Below are 24,439 nucleotides of genomic sequence, written 5' to 3'. Positions count from 1 at the left end.
TCTTAACCCTTTGCTTGCTAGCTAGCCAACTACGGCTAATTTACGGTCACGGCAAAAAGTGCAGCAAAGTAGCCACATTTGTTTAAGCTGTTTTTTTCTAGGGACATTTATTTGGATACATCCATAACAATGAGCGAATGAGGCGTGAAAATGTGCTCAATCGTCAGGATACTATTGTTCAGAGGAGCTCGCCATCAACACAGCTAACACAATCACTTCAAACCGAAGCCTGAAAGACTGCAAACAACCTGCACTTCGTTGAGTTGTACATTTTTTAGTTGTTTATATCCATAAAAACGATGCCTGCTGAGAAACGCTGCCTGTAATGTTTATACAAATCTCCCCTGTTGAAAACGAATGTTAATCTAAAAGGAATGTGAGATCATGTCTAGATGCTTTTAATAGTGGAGATCAAATTCATAAATAATCTGACTGGGTTGATGAGATAGTGGATCGCACAGTCAAATGGAACAGAGTAAATAGGCAATTTAAAAGTCAGTTTTAGCTGGCGCTAACTTGTGGAATAGACACAGGCTGGAATACGGTTGTAACCTATCAGAATTCAGGAACTGATTTACCCGTTATATAATGTGCCGTAAATTACAATAAATGAAAGTGCCTGTAAATTATTTATACTGCAAAATTTGCACTTCCCCCTTCTGATAAAAAAATAAATAAATGATTGGCCAAACCTGAGCCAAATATTCATGTGACTGGACCTCACGAATCTGCAGTTGACACAATAAACCGGAGAGGGGTGCATGATGGTTCTTGTAGGGATATATAATTCCCTTAACTTTTAAATCCAACGATTTTACTGGTCTAATAAAACTCAATTTCCCGCAATGCCTTGCGCCTTTAGCTTTTCCTGTACATTCTGCTCGGTAAGATAGCGGGCAATCGGTCGTCAAAACAATCCTGGTCATTTGGAGAATTTATGAAAAATCAAATAAAAGTCACCAGGCTAAGGGAATTTCTATTTGTTTTAAAACAACTGACTCAAAGAAAAGACAATGGTATGTTTGCAATTGGGTAGATTTTGTGGCCAATTACTTCGCTCTAACGTTAACATAGCCGCTAGCTAGCCAATGTCGGTCGTCAATCTCTCCTGTGAAATGTATGAGAAGCCTATAAAGTATAGCTAGCTAGATAACGCTATATATTCGAATTAAATAAACCTAACTAAATGAATCGATTAGCTACATCCGGCTCTAGATTTTAATTTTTTACGAAACAACTGCCTGGTTTGCATTTGTCAGTAACGTTAGACTAGTTAGCCACCTAGCTAGTTAACATAGCTAGCTATATATCTTGACCTGGAAGGGTGTGGCTAGCTAACGTTAGGTGTTGTAAAGGAATGCGAATCTGTCAGCACACTCTTAACCAATCCATGTTCAGAAATGCACTGTTATTGGTGTTTGTTATAGTTGTAGGTTATAGGTGAAACTGATGATGCATGAGTGGTGAGAACAGTGAATCAATCAAATAAAATGTGCCCCGAATGCAACAGGTGTAGGTAGACCTTACAGTGAAACGTTTAACGTTACTTACCCGTAGTTAGATCTGAGAAGCCATATTCAAGACAAGGCTAGCGAGCGTTCATTGTTTCCTAATGTTCACATTGGAAATGAAGTGTGTAGAACTTTGACTCTCTGACAAGAAGAACGGGAAAATCAAGTTCTATAGCTACATTACATTCAGGCCTAGTCTAGCTTGGCTATATGCCGAATTCAGAATGTTGTGATGTAGCTAGCTAAGTTACTATAGCAGGCCTCTCCAACCCTGTTCTTGGAGAACTACAGTCCTGCAGGTTTTCACTCAACCCTAACCTAGCACACTGGTTGATAAGCTGAACAAAGTTAGTTACAACTGGGGTTGGAGCAAAAACCTACAGGAGGGTAGCTCTCCAGGAACAGGGCTGGAGAGCCCCTGTACTAGACTTCAGAGCATTTCTCACTCTTCATTATCTCTCCTCCCCTCTGCTCCTGCCATACAGATCCGCTTCATCCTTATTCAGAACCGAGCAGGGAAGACCCGACTGGCCAAGTGGTACATGCAGTTTGATGACGACGAGAAACAGAAGCTGATTGAGGAGGTGCACGCTGTGGTGACTGTCCGTGATGCCAAGCACACCAACTTTGTGGAGGTACGGCAGAAGGATCTACTCGATGCCATGTCCGTGCGTTGGAGTCTGTGTGTGCCCGAATGTAGGCTATTTGTTTCTGGCGATTGTATTCATGGTCACTATCTGGCCATTCTAGCAAGGCTGAAAGCTACCTGGTGCTGTAACTCAAGGTCTGGAGCTGCATTTGGCGTACTGTTTACTTGGCTTTACAATGACACGGGCCTAAATTGTAGCACACATTGTGACACTGAAGAGGCGGTGGATAATAGGCTATATTTTCCACTGACATACTGTAACCCTAATTGGTTAACCAAGTTGAATTCGATATGCTATTAATTATTCTCAAATGAAAAGCACATATTGAGACACTTGTCTGTCTTGTCTTCAGTTCAGGAACTTCAAGATCATCTATAGGCGCTATGCTGGTCTGTACTTCTGCATCTGTGTGGATGTGACAGACAACAACCTGGCATACCTGGAGGGCATTCACAACTTTGTGGAGGTATGATGTCACATTAACTCACCCGTAGACTGTTTATTACGATGACACACAATGTGGGAGCTGTTTCATGTCAATGACTCTTTGGTTGGTTATGTGAAGGAATGTGGGCTGATCAAATCTCCACATTCATAGCTGAATGATTAAGCATGTTTTATTGGTAAATGATTGTATCCATGTGCTCCTACAGCTCTTTTAGAATATAGGGTGTGTTCATCAATTCAATCTGGAGTGCAGGAGTGCACTTTAGGCGTTCGTTAAATTCAGAGCGCTGTCAGATTGTCTGTTTGTAAATTCTGAGCGTTTCGCTCTTGGAGTGTTCAGGAAGCACACCGGACGCTGTGGCCGGGGAGTAGGGTTGATCTGAGCATTCTGACCTCACAACGGCAGTCAAGCACCCAAGCTAACTGGCTAACGTTGGCTAGCATGCTAGCTACTTCCGGACATAAATGAGAGAACACCCCACTCTAACCATTTTACTCACCCTAGCCGAGCTGGTTATCCAGAGCGTTAGTGACTGTAACTGTGCTGCTGGCAACAATTATTTAATGATGCTTTTTTTGCCAACGTTTACTGATACTGGCCATATTCAACGGGTGTTGAGTGTTCGTATATTCATCAGTTATTCTGCCCTCTGGTACACTCAGACGCGAGTACTCTGAAATCGGCATAGATAGCCAGAGCAAATTTACGAACACACCTATGGAGTAACACAATATGAGTCATAATACCCATAAAACCTAGCAGTCAAACAGGGCAATTAGTTCCAATCGTTTTCCCACCATTTTTAGAAACGCAGTATTGTTTTTCCTTGGGAATAGTGTTTAATACACAGGTTGACAATAAATGTGGCTCAATTCAGTTGTTTTAGAGTCCCTGCAATAAGAGCTACGATGCTAATGTTCTCTGGGTGTCACTGAGTAGACTGATACCCCATGTCATTGATCTACAATCCATCGGTAAGGCTGTACGGTGAAATAAGTATGCCCCCGTGCAATTCTAAAGAATAATACATCCAGTGAGATTAACAGATTTTTGTCAAATTAACATAGCCTTTTGTTGATTTTATATAACATTTCAACCTGGTTTAGCATTATCTATTCAATTATGGCATAATTCTACTATTTGTATTCATTTGCATCACTGTCAATGACACTTTTATTTTGAAGGCTAACCAAAGTCCACTATTGTGGCTAATCCTTGTGGCTAGCTTCACATGGATGGGTCCGACCACCATCAATCAAATAACCCTCATTTATAAGACCAATCTTATTTTAGATGACGATACCTAGCTATTTAGTTAGCTAGCTACTGAAACAGATTGTGTCGTTTTGCATCCATGAGCTAGCTAGCTTTTCTTATGACCAGCACTGTAGGTGCGCGAGACAACTTGACCAGCGTCATAGCATACGTATCGATGAATCGTTGTGACATATGAAATACGGGTGTTAGTGTAATCAATGTGTGATAAATATGTAAAAAAAATGTATGAACGTGTTAAATTATTATGTGACTTGCAGTCATATTCAGGTCCTGATTGGTCAACAAGCTTGTGTGTGTGTAACCTTTTTATTTGACTAGGCAAGTCGGTTAAGAACAAATTCTTATTTACAATCATGGCTTCCCCCGGCCAAAACCAGACCACGCTCGGCCAATTTTGTCACGGCCGGATGTGATACAGCTTGAATTTGAACCAGGGACTGTAGTGACGCCTCTTGCACTGAGATGCAGTGCCTTAAACCGGTGTGTGTGAATTATTTGACTGTACTAGCGGCCTTAAGCATTATAAAATGTTTAACATCGGGATAGTTTTTTTTTTGCAAGGGAAATATTGGATATCGGTGCATCACTAATTTTAAGTATTTCTAAATTCCCCTGTGGAAAAATTGGAACCATTTCCCTGTTTGACCTCTAGGTCTTATAGGTATTATATGACACCTCGACTGGGGCTCTATTTTCTATGCATTCTTACCCAGTGTAATACACCCCATATAGAGTCTGACTCGACGCAAAAGTAAGGCCAAAACATCAAAGTGGGGGAAGGACAAATCTATCTGGTGGTGTTCGTTCATATTCCCAAAAAGCATTGCCTGAGTGGCCTTCCTCCCGGGGTCGAGGGGAAATGGCAGAACAGATCGCACTGTGCTCCCTGTCCAAGGGGCAGGCGGAATGTGGCCCGTGAAGGAAAACAGCTGAGATTCCTGACACTCGGGTTCAAGAGCACCGCGACTTGGAATGCTGGACTTCCTCGGGCCCTTAAATGATTCCCTATATAGGCTTAGTGCACTACTTCAGACCACAGCCTTGTACTATGGATTACACTGTATCCTAGCTATGAATTAGACTAAATAGTTAATGTAACAAAACCTGACCCCCGTGTCGTCTTTCCCCCCTTTAGGTGTTGAATGAGTATTTCCACAACGTGTGCGAGTTGGACCTGGTGTTCAACTTCTACAAGGTAAGAGTAAAAAGTGTTGATGATTTTTAAAACCACAAACACTCTGTGCTAAGAGGAAAAACAGAAAGGAGCTGAAAAAACCCGGGGGAGGTGAAAAGATATCATTTTAATTTATTTTCTTTCATTGCAATGGGGAGGTGCTATGGCAACGAAGATGTGATGCGTAATTACAACAATCAGTCAACTAGGCTCATCCACATCAATTTGGTGGGGATTGGTTTTCCTCTGCCAGAAATGTTAAGCAATTAAGACTCCTCTGATGACTGCCCTTTAAGCAGTTATCGTGTCAATTACGTAAGGCATTTCTGAATATTCGCCCACTCGCTGAACCTTAAAGAAGCGCAGCCCACGCTAAAAGTTGCTGCGCTCTGTGATGTCTTCGGATTCACGAATAAAACAGAAAGTGCCAGAAAGTGACATGATGGCAAACAGCTTGCCTCAACATCAACCCCCTCTCTATTAGATCTAGTGCCACAGCAGCAAGGCCTACGCACTGTTAGAAAGACCCATTTACGTAATGAGGTGGAGATGAATCTGCAGGATCTATACAGTTCTCCCAACACTTCCGTTTTTATTTTATTTTTTAAAAGCTGTGTGCGCACAGGGAATTTGACCAGTGCAGTAGGCTGACCTCTGACCTAACCTGCCCTGTGTGTTCTGTCCCAGGTGTACACGGTGGTGGATGAGATGTTCCTGGCGGGGGAGATCAGAGAGACGAGCCAGACCAAGGTTCTCAAGCAGCTGCTAATGCTCCAGTCCCTCGAGTAGCCAACAGGGCAGCCATCTTGACCAGTCCATCACCCACCCACCATCGTCACTCTGGAAAGGACCCCCTCTCATTTGCCATCTTCCACCCCTTACAGAAACCAGGGGCTTATTCACAGAACGTTCAGATAGAAATGCAGGGTATAGAACAGACATCGTTTTTGGTCATGCAGAATCAGTTCAGCTCTACACATTACATTTCGATCTGCAACAATGAGAAAGTTTCAACCTCTTATGCCCCAGAAAGGCTGTATTTTGGTGCTGCAGATACGGCCCTTATCATTTCATTTCTTTACCACCAGTTCAAGTAAAATCATCTGGATGAGTATATTTGCAGCACTGAAAATAAATGTTCTCTCTATGCCCTGTCTCCAGCTGGAGGCTGCACTTACGGCAGTTATATTAAGGTTGCCAGTTTATTCACCTGTACATCCCGCCATCAAACCTATACTAGTGGAGAGAGAGGATGACAAGGTTTCACTGTTCTGGCAACCCCAGTGTCACTACAGTAGCTAAAAAATACATTTAAAAAGCATAAGAAAACCCTTGTAAAACTGCCTGTGATATCCCTGTCTTCTCTGGGAGAATCAGTTTGAGCTGAGGAGTGACTAAACCACCGCTACAAATGCCCATCGACGCCGTTGACCTCTCGTGGTGGTTCACAGTTCAATGGAGTGCACTTTCTAAGTGTGCTGTTGAGAGGTCTGGTAATGGCAACCTGTGCAGGGTTGCATCTACTCTCTGTGATATTACATAGGTGGTCCTCCGGTCTTAACTGTCAGTATCACGTCAGGCTGTATATCAGACAATGCGTCTCCACTCCACATAATGGTGCTCGTTAGTCCCAACCAGATATGTTCAACTTTAAACACACACAAATACTTTAAGGGAAATTATACAGTGATATATTTTAAAGCAGTACTGTGAAGTTTGTTTTGTATGGTGTACATATATACAGTGTATCTTATGCATAATAGTGTGAAACCATTGTCTATTCTATTCCCAGCTTCTCCTGCCTGTCTCGTTGTCAGTGTTTTAATACACCGATCTGAATTGGGGGAAATCCTATTAATATTCCCTGGTCACCTCATTTGTACCACATAAATAGGGAGGCCAAATGATATGACCAAAACCCGAGGCGGTTGTCGAGTAGGTCTGTGACAACACCACCTTGTATCTCGTCCCTCATTGTAACCATGTCCAGTCTTGCACCTCCAACACATCACAGGTTTCACATGTTACTATTATGGTTTGTTTTTCTTTTTCTTATTTTGGATTTAGTGCAATGTACTGCTTCCCGTCTGTCCTGTGTGAGATTGTTGAAAGATGTGTTGGTCTCCTGTTGCTAAACTACCCAGTCAGTGTATATAAAAAAAACAAATCAAAGTACTAAATAAAAATGTTAAAACCTGTGCTTTTTATACTGTGAATGTTTGTGAAGAACATTCAATTTAAGTACTGAAGTTGGAAAACGTATAATTTGTGATTAGTGCCATCTAGTGGTATTAATCCGGCCTAGCTTTCACATTTTGGAATCCAGCCTCCCAGTGATTTATAAAAATCAATATATCCACTTTAGCTACATTAAACACACTCTGCCTGTTACTCCATCGACCCACAGACAGAAATTCAGACAATTAGACAAAGCTTTTACCATATGAAGTCTCCCGAAACACTAACCCTACTCTGACTTCTGTGGTGGATAAGCAACCAGGTTGACAATGATACACACACGTCAAGACAATCTGTAATAAATCTAATTCGCCACAGAGTTAAAAAGCTATATTTATTTAGAATACATCTTAAAACGAACAAGCTACCCTTCCCTGCCCAAAAACAATCCAATACACAAACTGAAAGTGTATTTACAGCAGATTATTCAGATGTACAGTAGTTCCTAAAATGATTCCCTCACATTGGTTACTAAGCAACAACTGAGTCTCTGCTCCGTTTCGAAATGACAGGAGACTGAAGGAAGTTAGTAATAGGCTAATGGCCATGTGATTAAGTGCTTAGAATACACAAGACATTATTGAGGCCAAGGTTCAATGGTCTTAGGGGTCAAGCAGCATGGAGTGCATCACTACCGTCGTGAGACATGACTGACTGATTGCCGTCGGTCTGCACACTCACAGGGGCTCAGGAAGTCACAGTAATTGCCAAGTGTTACATCGCCCCTTCAAAACAGCAGCAGGAAGCTACAAACAACGAGTCAAAAAGAATTGACAGAGTGAGTCATTTTACCACAACCCTGGAGAGGGAGAATAGAACAGGAGGCTTGGGTCAGTCGATATCGGGAGAGAAAGGACAAAATCTCAGTTGTTCTTTAGTAAGGAATGATTACCTCTTCAATTGCTCTTTTTTTATTACAGTATATATTTCAATTAATACAATTTGTACAATTCTATAGATACAGTATATAAACAAAACAATCTCACGTAAAAGTGCACTTGCAGAGGAGAAAGAAAAGTAACAAAGCAGAGTAAAAAAAAATCTTTCCACAAAATGGGACCAGTCTTTCTTGGGTTGATGATGTCACAGCGGCATTTTGATAGCCATCTTCTCAAGGCTGGTTCAGTGTAACAGATAAACTGCTCTTAGTGGAGTCCAAACAGTAGCATTGCTTAGGAATTAAGTAAGGGTGCATAAGGGCCTGCAATTAGTTAAGGGCCCGAAATTCTAAATGTTTTTGTCTTTCATAACCTGATTCTATATGACAGTCAGGAAATGATAGGTGGAAGAGGCAAAATGTAAGACATGTAAAAACAAGAAGTGCAGTTGAATGCAACAGACTGCAGCCTGGCCCTGTAACCTGAATATTTCCCACTAGTGACACTGAAACCAGTCTAGCTTCCTGTGACCGTACTTTACATGTGAACTCAGAGCAGCAGAGAAATGAAGAGGGCAGAGATGGGGTTACATTCTCAGAGATAACCTCCCCACCCCCAGGGCGCAATAGAGCCTGAGATTGACACAGAGTGTAACCCTTACATGGCAAAGGCAAGCAGTGACATTAGATATGCAGCTGATAAATGGAGAAAAACAAGTGGTCATTGGGGTCCTTTGGAAAACCATAAGAGAAGACTGAACTGAAACCTTACTTATCCTTGTGCTATGGACATGACGCGCAGGCCTTTGAGTACCTTATGGAGTGAATCGATTTCCCTTTGGGAGGTGCTAGTAGTGACAATTGTTTTTGTTTAATTTAAATCAAACCTTGGACAAGATTAGATTAGAATCAATGCCATTTATACCCAAAGTCAAGTTAGATGTGGTAACATTTAGACCGGTGGAATCAGTGACATGTGCACATCTGAAGCCAGGGGAAAAGGTTGGACAATAATTGAGGAAGCATTCACAACTGACCCAACAACCTGCTCATGCTTGGGTGTTGGTGGTAAATGGCTCTTTTCGGGGGTTGCAGAGTAGTCAAGTTTGGGTTTGGGAGACTTAGGTTTGCCTGGTTATCAGAAGGTGAATAGCAGGCTTGATAAGAAGTACTGTTCAGTGCAAACAAAGGTTAAATTCAGCTTATAAAAAACATAAATATAATAGTGAGTGATGTGTAAAACACAAGAACTTGTCAAACAACCTGACAGTGCAGTCTAACAGGCTGCGTATGAATGAGGAAGTTGACTGTGTGTTTTGCAAATCATCCTTCATGAACTTTCAGTTACAGGTGGTGTGTGTACTGTGTGTGTGGGTGTGCGCGTGTGCGTGCAAGCGTGTGTTGATAAAAACAACAAAAGGGTAAAAACGGGACATCCCCGACCCACAACCCCTGACCCTGACAGTCATCCCAGATATTGACTGTCTTATGTCCCAGCACAGTTCACGCCACAGGGTCTCCCGGCCTAGGACCCAGGAGCCCCGGTAACCTCCCGTGGCAGGAAGTATAGACTCTTACCAATGGTCAGGGGTTGCAGGTCATCTTCATGGCGACTGGTCCAGGTATGCTGTAAGTGTGTAAGGGGTTGCAGAAGGGAGAGGGGGAGGAGTCCTGCACATCCCAAAACACCTAGAGCTGAGAGGGATAGAAATGTTACACACACACACACAAACATATATATATTTATTTTTTAAATAAATGATTCTCTAAAGCCACATTTAATCTAAGCATAACATGGCAGTCTACTGACCTTTAGGGGGCGTCCTGTGAGTGTGGGGTTGAAGGGTGGGGGTCCGGCCCCTAGCAGTTACACTGCTGCTTGATCTGTGCGGCGGAACCTCTGGGCTGTCTCAGCTGCCTCAGAGAAGAATCTCCATACTGGATACCTGAACCCATCCGCTCTGGGTCCAACTCACCTGACACACATATACGAAGAAAGACAAGGACACACAACACACACACACACACACAGGTGTAAACAACATGAGCAAACACACAGACATCCACACTCAACATATGATTGTATGAACAAAATCAAACAGACACACATATCTCATAAGTAAATACGTGAACTGTTTACCTGACTCCATCTTGTTGAGGATGGTGCGGGCAGTTTTGAGGAAGGCCTCCTCCACATTCTCCCCAGTCAGAGCACTGGTCTCCAGGAACATCAGCTCTGTAGCAGTCAACACAGTCAGTAAAAATCGATACTCCCGCCCTAGGAAAACCAATACAGGCCTAAAAGCCGGTGGAAACTACTATCTTAGAATAGAGAGTTGGCTAAAAGGGGAGAAGGGAATGGAGTGAGGACATGAAGGGGGAGAGACAGTTGTGAAATGAGAGGGGGGGAGGGGGGGCTGAGTAGGGGTGAGGAGTGAGAGACGAGACAGCTACCGTTCTCCTGTGCGAAGCGGGACGCCTCGAGGAAGGTGACCTCTCGGTCCGCGTCCAGGTCCTTCTTATTCCCGCACAGGATGATGACGATGTTGGGGCTGGCCAGCGTCCGCGCGTCTGTCAGCCAGTTGGTCAGGGCGTTGTACGTCTCCCGGCTAGAGGACGGAGACACGCCAGAACGACGACGACAGACAAGATACAGACGAGGGGAAAACGGAGTTAAATCACACGAAGCGTTTCATTAGGACAGGGATGTTCAGTAGGATGGGATGGTACTTTTGAAAAATCAGTGTATTGAATTGTGTGTTCCGTACAACATAAGAGGTGAAATACAAGAAGCACTTAGGGAGGTTGTGGACTTCAGGAAACAGCAGAGGGAACACCCCCCCCTATCCACATCGATGGGACAGTAGGAGAGGGTAGTAAGTTAAGTTCCTCGGCGTACACATCACAGACAAGCTGAATTAGTCCACCCACACAGACAGCATCGTGAAGAAGGCGCAGCAGCGCCTCTTCAACCTCAGGAGGCTGAAGAAATTTGGCTTGTCACCAAAAGCACTCACAAACTTCTACAGATGCACAATCGAGAGCATCCTGTATCACCGCCTGGTAACTGCAACTGCTCCGCCCACAACCGTAAGGCTCTCCAGAGGGTAGTGAGGTCTGCACAACGCATCACCGGGGGCAAACTACCTGCCCTCCAGGACACCTACACCACCCGATGTCACAGGAAGGCCATAAAGATCATCAAGGACAACAACCACCCGAGCCACTGCCTGTTCACCCCGCTATCATCCAGAAGGCGAGGTCAGTACAGGTACATCAAAGCTGGGACCGAGAGACTGAAAAACAGCTTCTATCTCAAGGCCATCAGACTGTTAAACAGCCACCACTAACATTGAGTGGCTGCTGCCAACACACTGACTCAACTCCTGCCACTTTAATAATGGGAATTGATGTAAAATATATCACTAGCCACTTTAAACAATGCTACTTAATATAATGTTTACATACCCTACATTATTCATCTCATATGTATACGTATATACTGTACTCTATATCATCTACTGCATCTTTATGTAATACATGTATCACTAGCCACTTTAAACTATGCCACTTTGTTTACATACTCATCTCATATGTATATACTGTACTCGATACCATCTACTGCATCTTGCCTATTCCGTACATATTCTTTATCCCTTTACACTTGTGTGTATAAGGTAGTAGTTTTGGAATTGTTAGTTAGATTACTCGTTGGTTATTACTGCATTGTCGGAACTAGAAGCACAAGCATTTCGCTATTCTCGCATTAACATCTGCTAACCATGTGTATGTGACAAATACATTTGATTTGGAGGTAGAGATGATAGACGTTGAGAATATTAGCGGTTTTCAAAACGTACACTTTTCAATATATACCTCTATGGGCGAATGTTCTTTTTGCTCCAAATGAGAAAGGAGGCACAGAAAATCATCCCTGCCTTTCCCCTCTTCAAGGACAGATGGAGCCTGATTACCAGCTCCCACCTCCTAGAAACTTTTTTTGGGGGGGTGAAATCACCCGTCACCATGGTGACCGCATGCTGGTGTCCATGGCAACGTGAGAACAGTGAGCAGAAGGAGTCAGACTAATGTCCCGCAGCTGCAGTGAGGCAGCTGACCCATGACGTCAGCATAGAGCTAAGCGATGACGACCCCTCTGCCTCGGTGTAGCTCTCACACCACACCACATGCTTTTCGGTCTCTTCTATTCCTTTGACCTGAACCATGTTGATACACGGCTCCCTCTTCTCTCCCTTCCTCCCACACTTTGCTTCCATCTCTCTCCCTCTCCAACATATTCTCTCCCCCTCCCCGCTCTCTCTATTCCACACTCCCGTCCTTCTCGCTCTCTCGCTCAGTTGACACTGTCTAATGGAGTTTTGCTTTCCGGGCTGCTGCCGTCTGCCTGGAGACATTACTTTATTACAACCCTGTCACTCTGCATCACACACTTTATTAAAGCTCTGTCACCTAACATTACACCATTCACTCCATCTTGATGATGCAAAAGGCAGTGAGTAACATGGCAACTCTGGGCTGAATAAATAAAAACTCTTGGCTTGGTACTGCCATCCACCTCGTCTATCTCGGACTCCGCGCTCCTGACCGACTCTCCATGGGCCTGTTGAAATTCAACATCTCTATTCGGTCTCTCTGTGCTCCGTTGTCTATGCTGACTCCCACGTCCTCTGCGTGTGTACGAGCGACCAGTGAAACCAACGTGCTTTTCTCATGGGTATATCATTGGTTCGCCTACCTTGTAATGTCATAGACAAGCAGCGCCCCTGCCGCTCCACGGTAGTAGCTGCGAGTCACAGACCTGGGGGGAGGGCAGACAGACAGCACCGTTAACCAATCACAGAACCAGAATACAATCTGTCAACCAATGAGGGCACGGGTCAGAGGTAACGGCACCTCTGGGTAACCAATGGGAGGTCATTACCTGAAGCGCTCCTGTCCAGCTGTGTCCCAGATCTGTAGTTTAACAGTCTTACCCCCGACGTTGACCACCCTGGAACCAAACTCAACCCCGATGGTATGGTTGGAGTCCTGCTTGACTGCACAGCCAGAGACAGACCAGGAGAGAAGCCACAACTGTCACTGTACTGTTTGTCTCCTTTATATTTTATTCAAATATGTGGTTTTTTTCCAGATGGCTGGTTTGTGAAAGACAACCTTGACTGAAAGGTAAAACACCTAATAGTGTGACTGCCTAGTTATTAGGCCTAAGTTGCCAAGACTTCACAGAAACATTTCCTGGTTAATTCCCAGAGTCACAATGCTGATCTATATTGTGCTGGTGCGTTGTGCTTGTTCAAAGACCAGAACAGTTAGCTTCAGAAGCCTCTTCAGAAGCCTCATCAGCATATCAGAGGGTTGGGGAGCTACGGCCTCTCCCAGGTCCAGAGATTAACACAGTCAAAGCCCTTCTCCCACACTACTGACAGCACTGGGAGTTAGAGGTCTTTATCTCATTTACACATCTCTCTCTGTGTGTGCGTGTGTGTGTATAGACATGTATTCTGAAAGTATTTTGACTTTTTCCACATTTTGTTGAGGGGAAAAAACTATTTAACCCATTTTAGAATAAGGCTGTAACGTAACAAAATGTGAAGTCAAGGGGTTTGAATACTTTCCAAATGGACTGTATGTATGTGCGGGTCAGTATGCAGAGATGCACGTCACGTTTCTATATTATTGTGCATAAACAATGCATGTGGGTGTTGTTTATTTGCAGGACAAGGGGGAGACCAGCATTGGCACTACTTACACTTGGTCTCAATGAACTGGTGCAGGAGGCAAGATTTCCCTGTTCCAGCACTGCCAATCACCAGGAACTTAAACAGGAAGTCTGAAATGAGAGAGAGCGAGTACAGAAATCAAAAACAACACCAGCAGCTCAAACTGCTGAGACTCATCCTTAAGTCTCCCCGTGACTGCGAGCTGCTCCCTGTCAACAGAGCTGCCAACGGTCCCAAATTACCCGGCTAATCACTACCTTCATGTGAGTGTGACCGCATGTTAACATTTATGTTAATTTGCTAAGCGACGAGCTAAAAGGAGGACGGGGTATAAGACTTCTAAAATTAACAATGAGAGAGGTTGTGTTGTCAACCACTGACAGGTGTGACCCAGAGATTGAGTTGTATCATCCTGTCGGTCTCAGGCTGTGGAACTAACCCCAATTTACCTCAATGAAAAACCAAGCTTATCTGTTTAGTGTGGCTTGTCTCAGGGTGTACGCAATACATAGCAACAGTGATAGTCTCAATGTTAACAGTTAAGAGGCGACTTCGAGATGCTGGCCTTCTAGGCAGAGTTCCTCTGTCCAGTGTCTGTGTTATTTTGCACATCTTAATCTTTTATGGGCCAGTCTGAGATATGGCTTTTTCTTTGCAACTCTGCCTAGAAGGCCAGCATCCCGGAGTCGCCTCTTCACTGTTGACGTTGAGACTGGTGTTTTGCGGGTACTATTTAATGAAGCTGCCAGTTGAGGACCTGTGAGGCATCTATTTCTCAAACTCGATATTCTAATGTACTTGTCCTCTTGATCAGTTGTGCACCGGGGCCTCCCACTTCTCTTTCTATTCTGGTTTGAGCCTGTTTGCTTTGTTCTATGATGGGAGTAGCACACAGCGTTGTACGAGATCTTCAGTTTCTTGGCAGTTTCTCACATGGAATAGCCTTCATTTCTCAGAACAAGAATAGACTGATGAGTTTCAGAAGAGATGTCTTATTTTCTGGCCCTTTTAAGACTGCAATCGAACCCACAAATGCTGATGCTCCAGATACTCAACTAGTCTAAAGGACAGTTTTATTGCTTCTTTAATCAGCACAACAGTTTTCAGCTGTGCTAACATAATTGCAAAAGGGTTTTCTAATGATCAATTAGCCTTTTAAAATGATAAACTTGGATTAGCTAACACAAGGTGCCATTGGAACACAGGAGTGATGGTTGCTGATAATTGGCCTCTGTACGCCTATGTAGATATACAGTTGAAGTCAGAAGATTACATACACTTAGGTTGGAGTCATTAAAACTCATTTTTCAACCCCAACCACAAATGTCTAGTTAATAACAAACTATAGTTTTGGCAAGTCGGTTAGGACATCTACTTTGTGCATGACACAAGTCATTTTTCCAACAATTGTTTACAGATTATTTCACTGTATCACAATTCCAGTGGGTCAGAAGTTTACATACACTAAGCTGACTGTGCCTTTAAACAGCTTGGAAAATTCCAGAAAATGGTGTCATGGCTTTAGAAGCTTCTGAAAGGCTAATTGACATAATTTGAGTCAATTGGAGGTGCACCTGTGGATATATTTCAAGGCCTACCTTCAAACTCAGTGCCTCTTTGCTTGACATCATGGGAAAATCAAAAGAAATCCGCCAAAACCCCAGAAAACAAATTGTAGACCTCCACAAGTCTGGTTCATCCTTGGGAGCAATTTCCAAACGCCTGAAGGTACCACATTCATCTGTACAAACAATAGTACGCAAGTATAAACATCATGGGACCATGCAGCCATCATACCGCTCAGGAAGGATAAGTGTTCTGCCTCCTAGAGATGAACGTACCTTGGTGCGAAAAGTGCAAATCAATCCCAGTACAACAGCAAAGGACCATGTGAAGATGGAGGAAGCAGGTACAAAAGTATCTATATCCACAGTAAGACGAGTCCTATAGCGACATAACCTGTAAAGCCGCTCAGCAAGAAAGAAGCCACTGCTCCAAAACCGCCATAAAAAAGCCAGAATACGGTTTGCAACTGCACATGGGGACAAAGATCATACTTTTTGGAGAAATGTCCTCTGGTCTGATGAAACAAAAAAAGAACTGTTTGGCCATAATGACCATCATTATGTTTGGAGGAAAAAGGGGGATGCTTGCAAGCCGAAGAACACCATCCCAACCATGAAGCACGGGGTGGCAGCACCATGTTGTGGGGTGTTTTGCTGCAGGAGGGACTATAGTGCACTTCACAAAATAGATGGCATCATGAGGAGAGAAAATGATGTGGATATATATTGAAGCAACATCTCAAGACATCAGTCAGTAAGTTAAAGCTTTGTCGCAATGGGTCTTTCAAATAGACATTGACCCCAAGCATACTTCCAAAGTTGTGGCAAAATGACAAAGTCAAGGTATTGGAATGGCCATCACAAAGCCCTGTGACCTCAATCCTGTAGAAAATCTGTGGGCAGAACTGAAAAAGTGTTCCACCATTGGGGGCCAGAGCAGCGAACAGTTTTGACTGGGCTGCGCAGGAACTGTACTTCCTCAGTGGTAAGGAGGCGAGCAGGCCAGAGGTGGATGAACGCAGTGCCCTTGTTTGGGTGCAAGGAGGCCTCACAGCTCCAAACCCGAACACCAGACGGGCTGCGGCGTTCTGGATGAGTTGTAGGGGTTTAATGGCACAGGCAGGGAGCCCAGCCAACAGCGAGTTGCAGTAATCCAGACGGGAGATGACAAGTGCCTGGATTTACACGGGCCACCCAGCTCTGTCAGAAGGAATGGGCTAAGATTCACCCAACTTATTGTGGGAAGCTTGTGGAAGGCTACCTGCAACGTTTGACCCAAGTTAAACAATTTAAAGGCAATGCTACCAAATATTAATTGAGTGTATGTAAACTTCTGACCCACTGGGAATGTGATGAAAGAAATCACTCTACTATTATTCTGATATTTCACATTCTTAAAATAAAGTGGTGATCCTAACTGACCTAAGACATTTTTACTAGGACTAAATGTCAGGAATTGTGAAAAACTGAGTTTAAATGTATTTGGCTAAGGTGTATGTAAACTTCCGACTTCAAGTGTACCATTTTTGTATTTTTTTTTTTAAATCAGCCGTTTCCAGCTACAATAGTCATTTACAACACCTTCACTGCATTTCTGATCAATGACCCCAAACTTTGGGATCACTTAGAAATGTCCTTGTTTTTTAAAGAAAAGCAACATACATACATACACACACACGAGGAGGAGGCGTGATGGTGCTTTGCTGGTGACACTGTCAGTGATATTATTTTTTAGAATGCAAGGCACAGCTCACCAGCATGGCTACTGTATCCCAGTATTCTGCAGCGATACGCCATCCCATCTGGTTTGCACTTAGTGGGACTATCATTTATTTTTCAACAGGACAATGACCCAACACACCTCCAGGCTGTGTAAGGGCTATTTTTTAACCAGGAAGGAGAGTGATGGGAGTGCTGCATCGGATGACCTGGCCTCCACAATCACCCAACCTGAACCCAAATGAGATGGTTTGGGATGAGTTGGACCGCAGAGTTAAGAAAAAGCAGCCTACATGTGCTCAGCATGTCTGAACTCCTTCAAGAAAAGCATTCCAGGTGAAGCTGGTTGAGAGGCCAAGACTGTGCAAAGCTGTCATCAAGATAAAGGGTGATTACTTTGAAGAACCTAAAATATATTGTGATTTGTTTAACACATTTTTGGTTACTACATGATCCCATGTGTTATTTCATAGTTTTGATGTCTTCACTATATTCTACAATGGGGCGGCAGGGTAGCCTAGTGGTTAGAGCGTTGGACTAGTAACCGGAAGGCTGCAAGTTCAATCCCCGAGCTGACAAGGTACAAATCTGTCGTTCTGCCACTGAACAGGCAGTTAACCCACTGTTCCTAGGCCGTCATTGAAAATAAGAATTTGTTCTTAAATGACTTGCCTAGTAAAATAAAGGTTAAATAAAATTTTAAAAATAATGTAGAAAAAAAATAAAAATAGAGAAAAACCCTGGAGGAGTAGGCGTGTCCAAACTTTTGACTGGCACTGTATTTTTTTTTAATGACTTTTGAGAACTAACAACCACCGAAATAACTACACAGTCAGGGAGAATCTAAAATTCCTAAAATATCTTGGTCTGGGGCCAAGTGATAGCATAAGAACACAACATAAGCCATGGATGGCAAAATATGTATAATTGCAGGATATTAGCTATAACTGCACATTTTCTCTTAGCCCCACAACAAAGTGTGTAGAACTGTAGGAAATCAGCTTAAAAAAAAGAAGCCACATTTGGCCTGCGGCAATTTGCCACGCCCACTACCCCTCCCTAACTTTGCCACCGCTGCTGAAAAAGATCCTAGGGGAAACACTGAGCTGGCTACATGACATCAAGTGTATAGGAATAGAGGCAGTCTATTCACAAATACTCTATGCATACCGACCGGCCCGAGTACATCTGCACAATATAGATGGGTTACACTGGGCAGCTGCAAAGTTCTGGTGAAGTGTTGGACCGGGTCTGGTACTTGACCTGTCCTACACACACACGACCATCTGGCTGAGGCCATGGTGTGTGGGACAGAGAGCGGTCCAAAGACGGTCTTTGTGCTGTGACCACAGATAGGGCAATGGCCATTTGCATGCGCAGCCCAGGGTTCCACCAGGCCATACAAGGAACAATGGGGAATTGAAGCGGGAGAGGTTGGCTGTGTGTGGAAAGGGGCAGCAGTGGTATAGAGTGCAGCATCCACAAGTCTCTCTCTCTCTCTCACACACACACTGGAGTGAGACAAGCTGCAGGAGAAACACACAGGGGGCATGGCCCCTCATGGAGTTTCAAGCCTAGTTATTTCAATTACATTTCCAACTCTTGTCAGTGCCAAACTTTTCTCTTCAACTTTCTGACTGATTTGCAGATTAGATGCTATTGACCACTCTGCTGCTAGTATGCTAATCAGCTAGGCTACATGTGCCGCTGTACCAAAGCAGTCCAGTCAAATACAGAGTCAATATGGCAACTGGAGTAAATTACTGATGAAAGGAAAGAGCAGGGGATGAGATTGATCGTTTGTTCTTCTGTGACATTTAAAACACAGTTCTCCTGCAGCCAGCTCTTCTCCAACCCATAAATCAACCACGGCCTATGTATACTAGTGTGTGTGTGTTGTGTTTACTCAACCAACATAACCTTGAGGCCACATTCATAGGTAGGTACCCACTAGAGGCCTTATCACACCTTGTTTTCTGTCTCTCTCAGCAGGCACACTTATCAATGACAACCTGTCTGCGAATGTACAGGATGGAAAAAGCCTGTCTAGGTGTAGTTGAGGCATATTGCATTTACACCATAATAACAACAAGTATTTAGTTGTGTATAAGCGATAGTGAACCATGGGTAGGTTTTGGCAGGAATAAGAGCATGACCTCACACACACACACCTGTTCTACAGTCTGCCCTTCAGTCCACCTGCTCTGAATCAGACCCCCGTGTCACCTCTGGAGCCAAGCCATATAATCTCTTACAGTGCTGGGCTTCATCTGTGTGTGTGTGTACGAACTAAGTTAGCCTCTCACCTAACCGAGAGACTGTGTGATGTGTTTTGTGTCAAGTACAGTAGGCCCATTCCTACTGTACTTTACATGCCAAAGTGAATTAGTGAACGCAGCTTATGCTGCAGTCTGTTTTGTGTAGTAGTCACGTGGCTCCCCTGTGTCACTGTTGCTCTGCCCTGCTTTATCCCTTCTAGTACTTATGGGGGGAAAAAAGCCAATCAGGAAATCAATGAAGACTATTACAGCTGTCGTCTATATAACATTAGTGTAGAGCACTCCATTTCTAATGTTGACCTGCTGGTGTAGCATTTCAGAGAGACAGAAACAGAAGAGAGCAAGGAAAGACTAGATAATTATCGAGTGAGGGAGGACAGATGGAGCGAGACGTGTCAGCAGGGGGTCGAGCAAGCTGCAACAGGAAAGAGGAGAGTATGCATGGTGTGCTGTAGCAAAAACCAATCCATTCACCACAGCCACACCATAAGAAAATGAATAGGCCTGGCTACAGTAAAACAACAATCAGCTGCCACTGGACACCATGTCCAAAGCATGTTCACAAAGTTCAAATGAATAATTAAGGATAAAGATTCCAAGAGAGTGGTCAAAGGAAGATAAAACTGCAATTTTTCCATTGGTGAGAATAAAAAGATTGGTTTGTTACTAACAAACCAATGTAAATGTCTTGGATTGGCCCCCATGGAAGTGTGTATGTAATGAGCTTGTTTTGATTTTAAAAGATGTAGGTTACATTGTTGTTTAAAAAAAATGACATTCGGGAGATTGGATTAATGTGGTATAGAACTAACAGAATCCCCATTCTACCTTAAGAGTCAAGCAAGCATACATGCCCCCCCCCACACACACACACACAGCTCATGTAAACAAGATGTTTGTTTTGGGATTTCTACAGTTCTGAAAACCAGCCATGCGTTTAAACCTCTTAAAAATGAGTGTTTACATGCACACAAATAATTTGATATTAAACTGATTGTCAGTAGGCAGAATACGCAATAGTAATGTAAACGCCTAACTCTGCTTATCTTAAATCGGTGTACGGTCAAAATCAAAGTAAGCATACACCGATTAAAACACCTGGTTTTCTGAACAATATTTCAAATTATTAGGACATAAACACCTTAATCTGTGTTCCAGTAGTGTATTTGATCTGAGCATATATATGCTAGCACCAGCTGAGCGAGCCTCCCTCTTTAGCGCAAGTGAAGTGTGTTCGGAACAACTTAATGTAGGCGTCTTAGAAGTAGTTTTCACACAAACATTATACGTCCGAACTCAGAATCAAGTATGCTTCCCAAAAATAACGCGGTAGAACATTTATTTTGATTTCCGATTTTTCAGCATTTATCAGAGTGACTTCAGATGTTTCCATGTAAAACAGAATATGAGGGAAATCGTTCTTCTTGCAAAGCAAGTAAACGTTTTAATCGAACTAGCTACTATATTAATCTGACCAATCATGTAATTCCAGATAAGATCTCATCGGAACTGAAGAAAATTTTTACAAGCTAGTTGATGGCGATGTTGTTATCTGGCCCCTGGGGCTGTGGTGTCAATGCAACTGCATTAGATCAGGCTCTTTACAACCCTGTTTCTGGAGAGCTACCCTCCAGTAAGTTTTCACTTCAACCCCAGTCGTAACTAACCTGATTACGTTTATCAACCAGCTAATTATTAGAACCAGGTACGCTAGATTAAGGTTTGGAGTGAAAACCTACAGGACGTTAACTCTCCAGAAATATGGTTGGCGAGCCCTACGATAGATACATGACAGGTCGTTAGCAAAAAGGCAACACTACATAACTTGACATGTTAGTTAACCCCACCACTTCCAACTTTTAAATCGCAAGAACACATGTCTAGCTAGCTAAATCGGAAGGGGGTCGGTTAAATTAAGCCAAACGACTGCAAATAAAGCTTCTAGTGATTACTACGCTTATTACCGTAAACTAGACACCCATTTTTTTGATGGCAACATTTCAATATAAGTTACTTGACCAACTTCCTCTGCGAGTCCCAACCAATACAAAGACTCCAGATGATGTGTCCCAAAGCTACTTCTTTGCCCTTTTAGGAAGCACACCACGCTTCTCTCTACCCACTCCTTCTGTCTACACGAATCAGTGTTGATTTCAAGACGCCTAATGGAAATGACGGTGCTGAATGCATCTGCAAACACAAACAAGCGTCATGACCCAAGCAGGCACAGCAGAAGTTATACACGTAACGTTAGCTAGCTCAGAGACGGAAGAGGAAGCGAGACAGCCCACTCGCTGTTTTTTCTGGTTTAATGAAAGTCAACGAACTAAGTAGACGAGCTCCAGCTGCTATTCAATTTGTGTCTATGGGAGACCCACCCCGTTAAGTAAACCGGAACTGATCATTTTTGTTCAACGATAAACAGCCTGAGCGAACTATCTTCATTTATCCACCATCTTTGGCTAACTAGCTAGCTAGCAGGCGAACTAAACGTACCGTATGTTTCAGACATGTCGGCCCCCGCTTTAAGAACGATGGACTTGGACGGATTTTCTTAGTTTGTGTCTTCGTACCGTATGCGAAGGATGTTGTTTTTTTTCGTGTTTTCTAAAGTAGCAATTACACCTCCCTTTAGATTTCTGACTTCGCCACACCGTTTCCCTTTCCTCCTCCAACAACAGAAGCACGTACGTTATGACGTGTAAATGTACACGTCATTACGTGATTTTTAAAGACATAATCCAAATATTTGGGAATTAGAATACTTAATTTAATAGGATTTCTATAGCATAATCAGAGTCGTCTCGTAAACCGGAGACTATAATGAGAGAGCATAGACAACTTTAGCCGGGGTACCAGTCTGTTTGAGTTATCATTCCACTCATTGTCATGGTAAACAGTTTCTTTATTTTGGTGAGTAACGAAAGTATATTGAATCCAGTCTCATAACAAATGGGTCAAGAATTTAGTCTATGGACAGCAATTATTATTAGTGATTCAGAATGCTTTGAACATTAAATAAAAACTCAAAATTCGACGACTTTGTTACTTTGTGATTTTGGGGGATACAATGTAAAGAATTGCAACATTTTTTAACATATATTTTTTGGGGTGGTTTGACACTTTATTCAGACAGTAATGCAATTAGATGGGAAAATGGGAGAAACAATGGGAAGGCCAGTGGGACTGCTCTGCACAGGAAATACTCATATTAATGGTTGATGTCAAGTGGGTAAACAAATCATAGATTGCATTTCCTTGTCCATAGACTGCTTTCGAGGTAAGGACACAAACATTTAGTAATTTTGGTGAACTTTCTCATTAAAATAGGAAAATCCTGCTTGCTCTCCAGGAGGGTTGTCCACCCCTGATCTATGTTTCCCAATGTGTGTTTGAAAATGTTCTTGAAATAACAATTCATTTCTCAATCCCCCAACCTTAAAAAAAAAATCAAATGAATATCAGTATTCAGGTGGTATATGCCAACTTGTTGAAGATCCTTTCCATCATCTTGCTCTACATAGACACAATATATGATGTGTTCATGAGTTGAGTCCCCCTACCATCTCTGCCTAGCGTGTGCACCATACTAAAATGGCCCGGAGCAATGAATATCTAAAGGTTATTTGTAGGACTTATTCAAAACTGTCCATGAATGGTTGCAAAAAAATAAATAGCCTCATATATTTCATTTCAAAGACACAAGTAGGCATATCAGACATTGGTCAAATTGGGAAGATGTGGAATAATAAAATACTGTAGGTGTTCTTGCTGACTCACCACACAAATTACCCTTTATTTGAGCTCTTTTGTTAAGAATGAGAATTGTTCAACTGATCAGACTAAATAAAGTAAATTGATAATAAAATATCCTGATGACAAATTTGCCCCTACACCTGAACCAAATGGTCATTCCCACTATCCTTGGTAGCTATGTGTGTATTTTTATGGGATTATTCAACTGTGAAACATTAATACAAATAAAATGTGCCAATTAAACTATTGTATTGTTTTTTAATGTTTGTGCGTGATGAATACGATTAGTGATTAAGGCAGTAGCCTAACCTGTTTAGATGAGTAATAAAGGCTGTAGCCGAACCTAGCCTGTTATCGTTAGCAAGCCACTAGAGGAAATCATTTCTGCCTATAGTAAGCTATAGAGATTTGAAACCATATTTGCTACCATGTCTAAGAGACAAAAACTACCCTGAAGCGAATCTATTTTTTTATTTTTTATTTTTTTACAAATGAGAAAAGAGGCACAATCTCACTGGTTTAAATCCAGAGTCCCATAGGGTGGCGCACAATTGGCCCAGTGTCGTCCGGGTTTGGCTGGGGTAGGCTGTCATTGTAAATAAGAATTTGTTCTTAATTAACTGACTTGGCTGGTTAAATAAATATGTTTTTAAACAACTGTGGGGTCGTGCCATGTGCGATAACAGGTGTCATATTATTAGTAGGACAATTGGTATCCTACTGTAGGCAGTTGGCTGCATAGTGATTGCAACATTGTAACTCTCAGATGTAGAGGTTAAAGTAAACATAAAAATACATCCCTGGTGCGGGACCTCCTGTATGTGGATGCACGTACTAAACATTTTTATGGGCCTAATCATGAAATTACATATAGAATTGGAGCTTATTTCTTCCTATTCAAAAACGTGGTTGGCCTACTTGTTTGACAAACCCAGTTATTCCATCCATAGATGTTGGTATAGCCAAATCGTCCAATACTGTCACATTTTTCTGCTTCGGTAGGTGTCTGTCTGGGTGGAAAGGTCACTTTTGAAAGTGCCATGCTTAAATTCATAAGGATGTCTAAGATGTTATTATTTGCAAACCGCTGTTGCAAACAAGACACTGGTTTGACATTGAAGAAATATGGTAAGAATGCCTATTTCTCTGTCCATTCTTCCCTGAAACTTCTATTTCCATTATCCACCTTTCTGTTGAGACATT

The 24,439-nt window shown here is 42.8% G+C and overlaps 2 protein-coding genes across 2 annotated transcripts; one reads left to right on the top strand and one right to left on the bottom strand.

The window, feature by feature from the left end:
- The first annotated feature begins 855 nt into the window (after nucleotides 1-855).
- Nucleotides 856-7,259, top strand: LOC115141450 (AP-2 complex subunit sigma). Its single transcript, XM_029680330.2, has 5 exons — nucleotides 856-1,016; nucleotides 1,997-2,146; nucleotides 2,514-2,627; nucleotides 5,023-5,082; nucleotides 5,749-7,259. The coding sequence occupies exons 1-5, from the start codon at nucleotides 1,014-1,016 to the stop codon at nucleotides 5,848-5,850; spliced, it is 429 nt and encodes a 142-aa protein (XP_029536190.1). The 5' UTR covers nucleotides 856-1,013; the 3' UTR covers nucleotides 5,851-7,259.
- Nucleotides 7,260-7,619: 360 nt separating this feature from the next.
- On the bottom strand, nucleotides 7,620-22,176 carry LOC115141449 (ras-related protein Rab-4B). Its single transcript, XM_029680329.2, has 8 exons — nucleotides 21,977-22,176; nucleotides 13,947-14,027; nucleotides 13,119-13,233; nucleotides 12,933-12,995; nucleotides 10,631-10,785; nucleotides 10,317-10,412; nucleotides 9,987-10,152; nucleotides 7,620-9,871 (listed from the first exon to the last, which is right to left on the bottom strand). The coding sequence occupies exons 1-7, from the start codon at nucleotides 21,990-21,992 to the stop codon at nucleotides 10,037-10,039; spliced, it is 642 nt and encodes a 213-aa protein (XP_029536189.1). The 5' UTR covers nucleotides 21,993-22,176; the 3' UTR covers nucleotides 7,620-9,871; nucleotides 9,987-10,036.
- Nucleotides 22,177-24,439: the final 2,263 nt, after the last annotated feature.

Source organism: Oncorhynchus nerka, linkage group LG14 (genome assembly GCF_034236695.1).
Source record: "Oncorhynchus nerka isolate Pitt River linkage group LG14, Oner_Uvic_2.0, whole genome shotgun sequence".
NCBI lineage: Eukaryota > Metazoa > Chordata > Actinopteri > Salmoniformes > Salmonidae > Oncorhynchus > Oncorhynchus nerka.
Note: the sequence above shows the minus strand (reverse complement) of the source record. Positions and strands in the feature narration are given on the sequence as shown.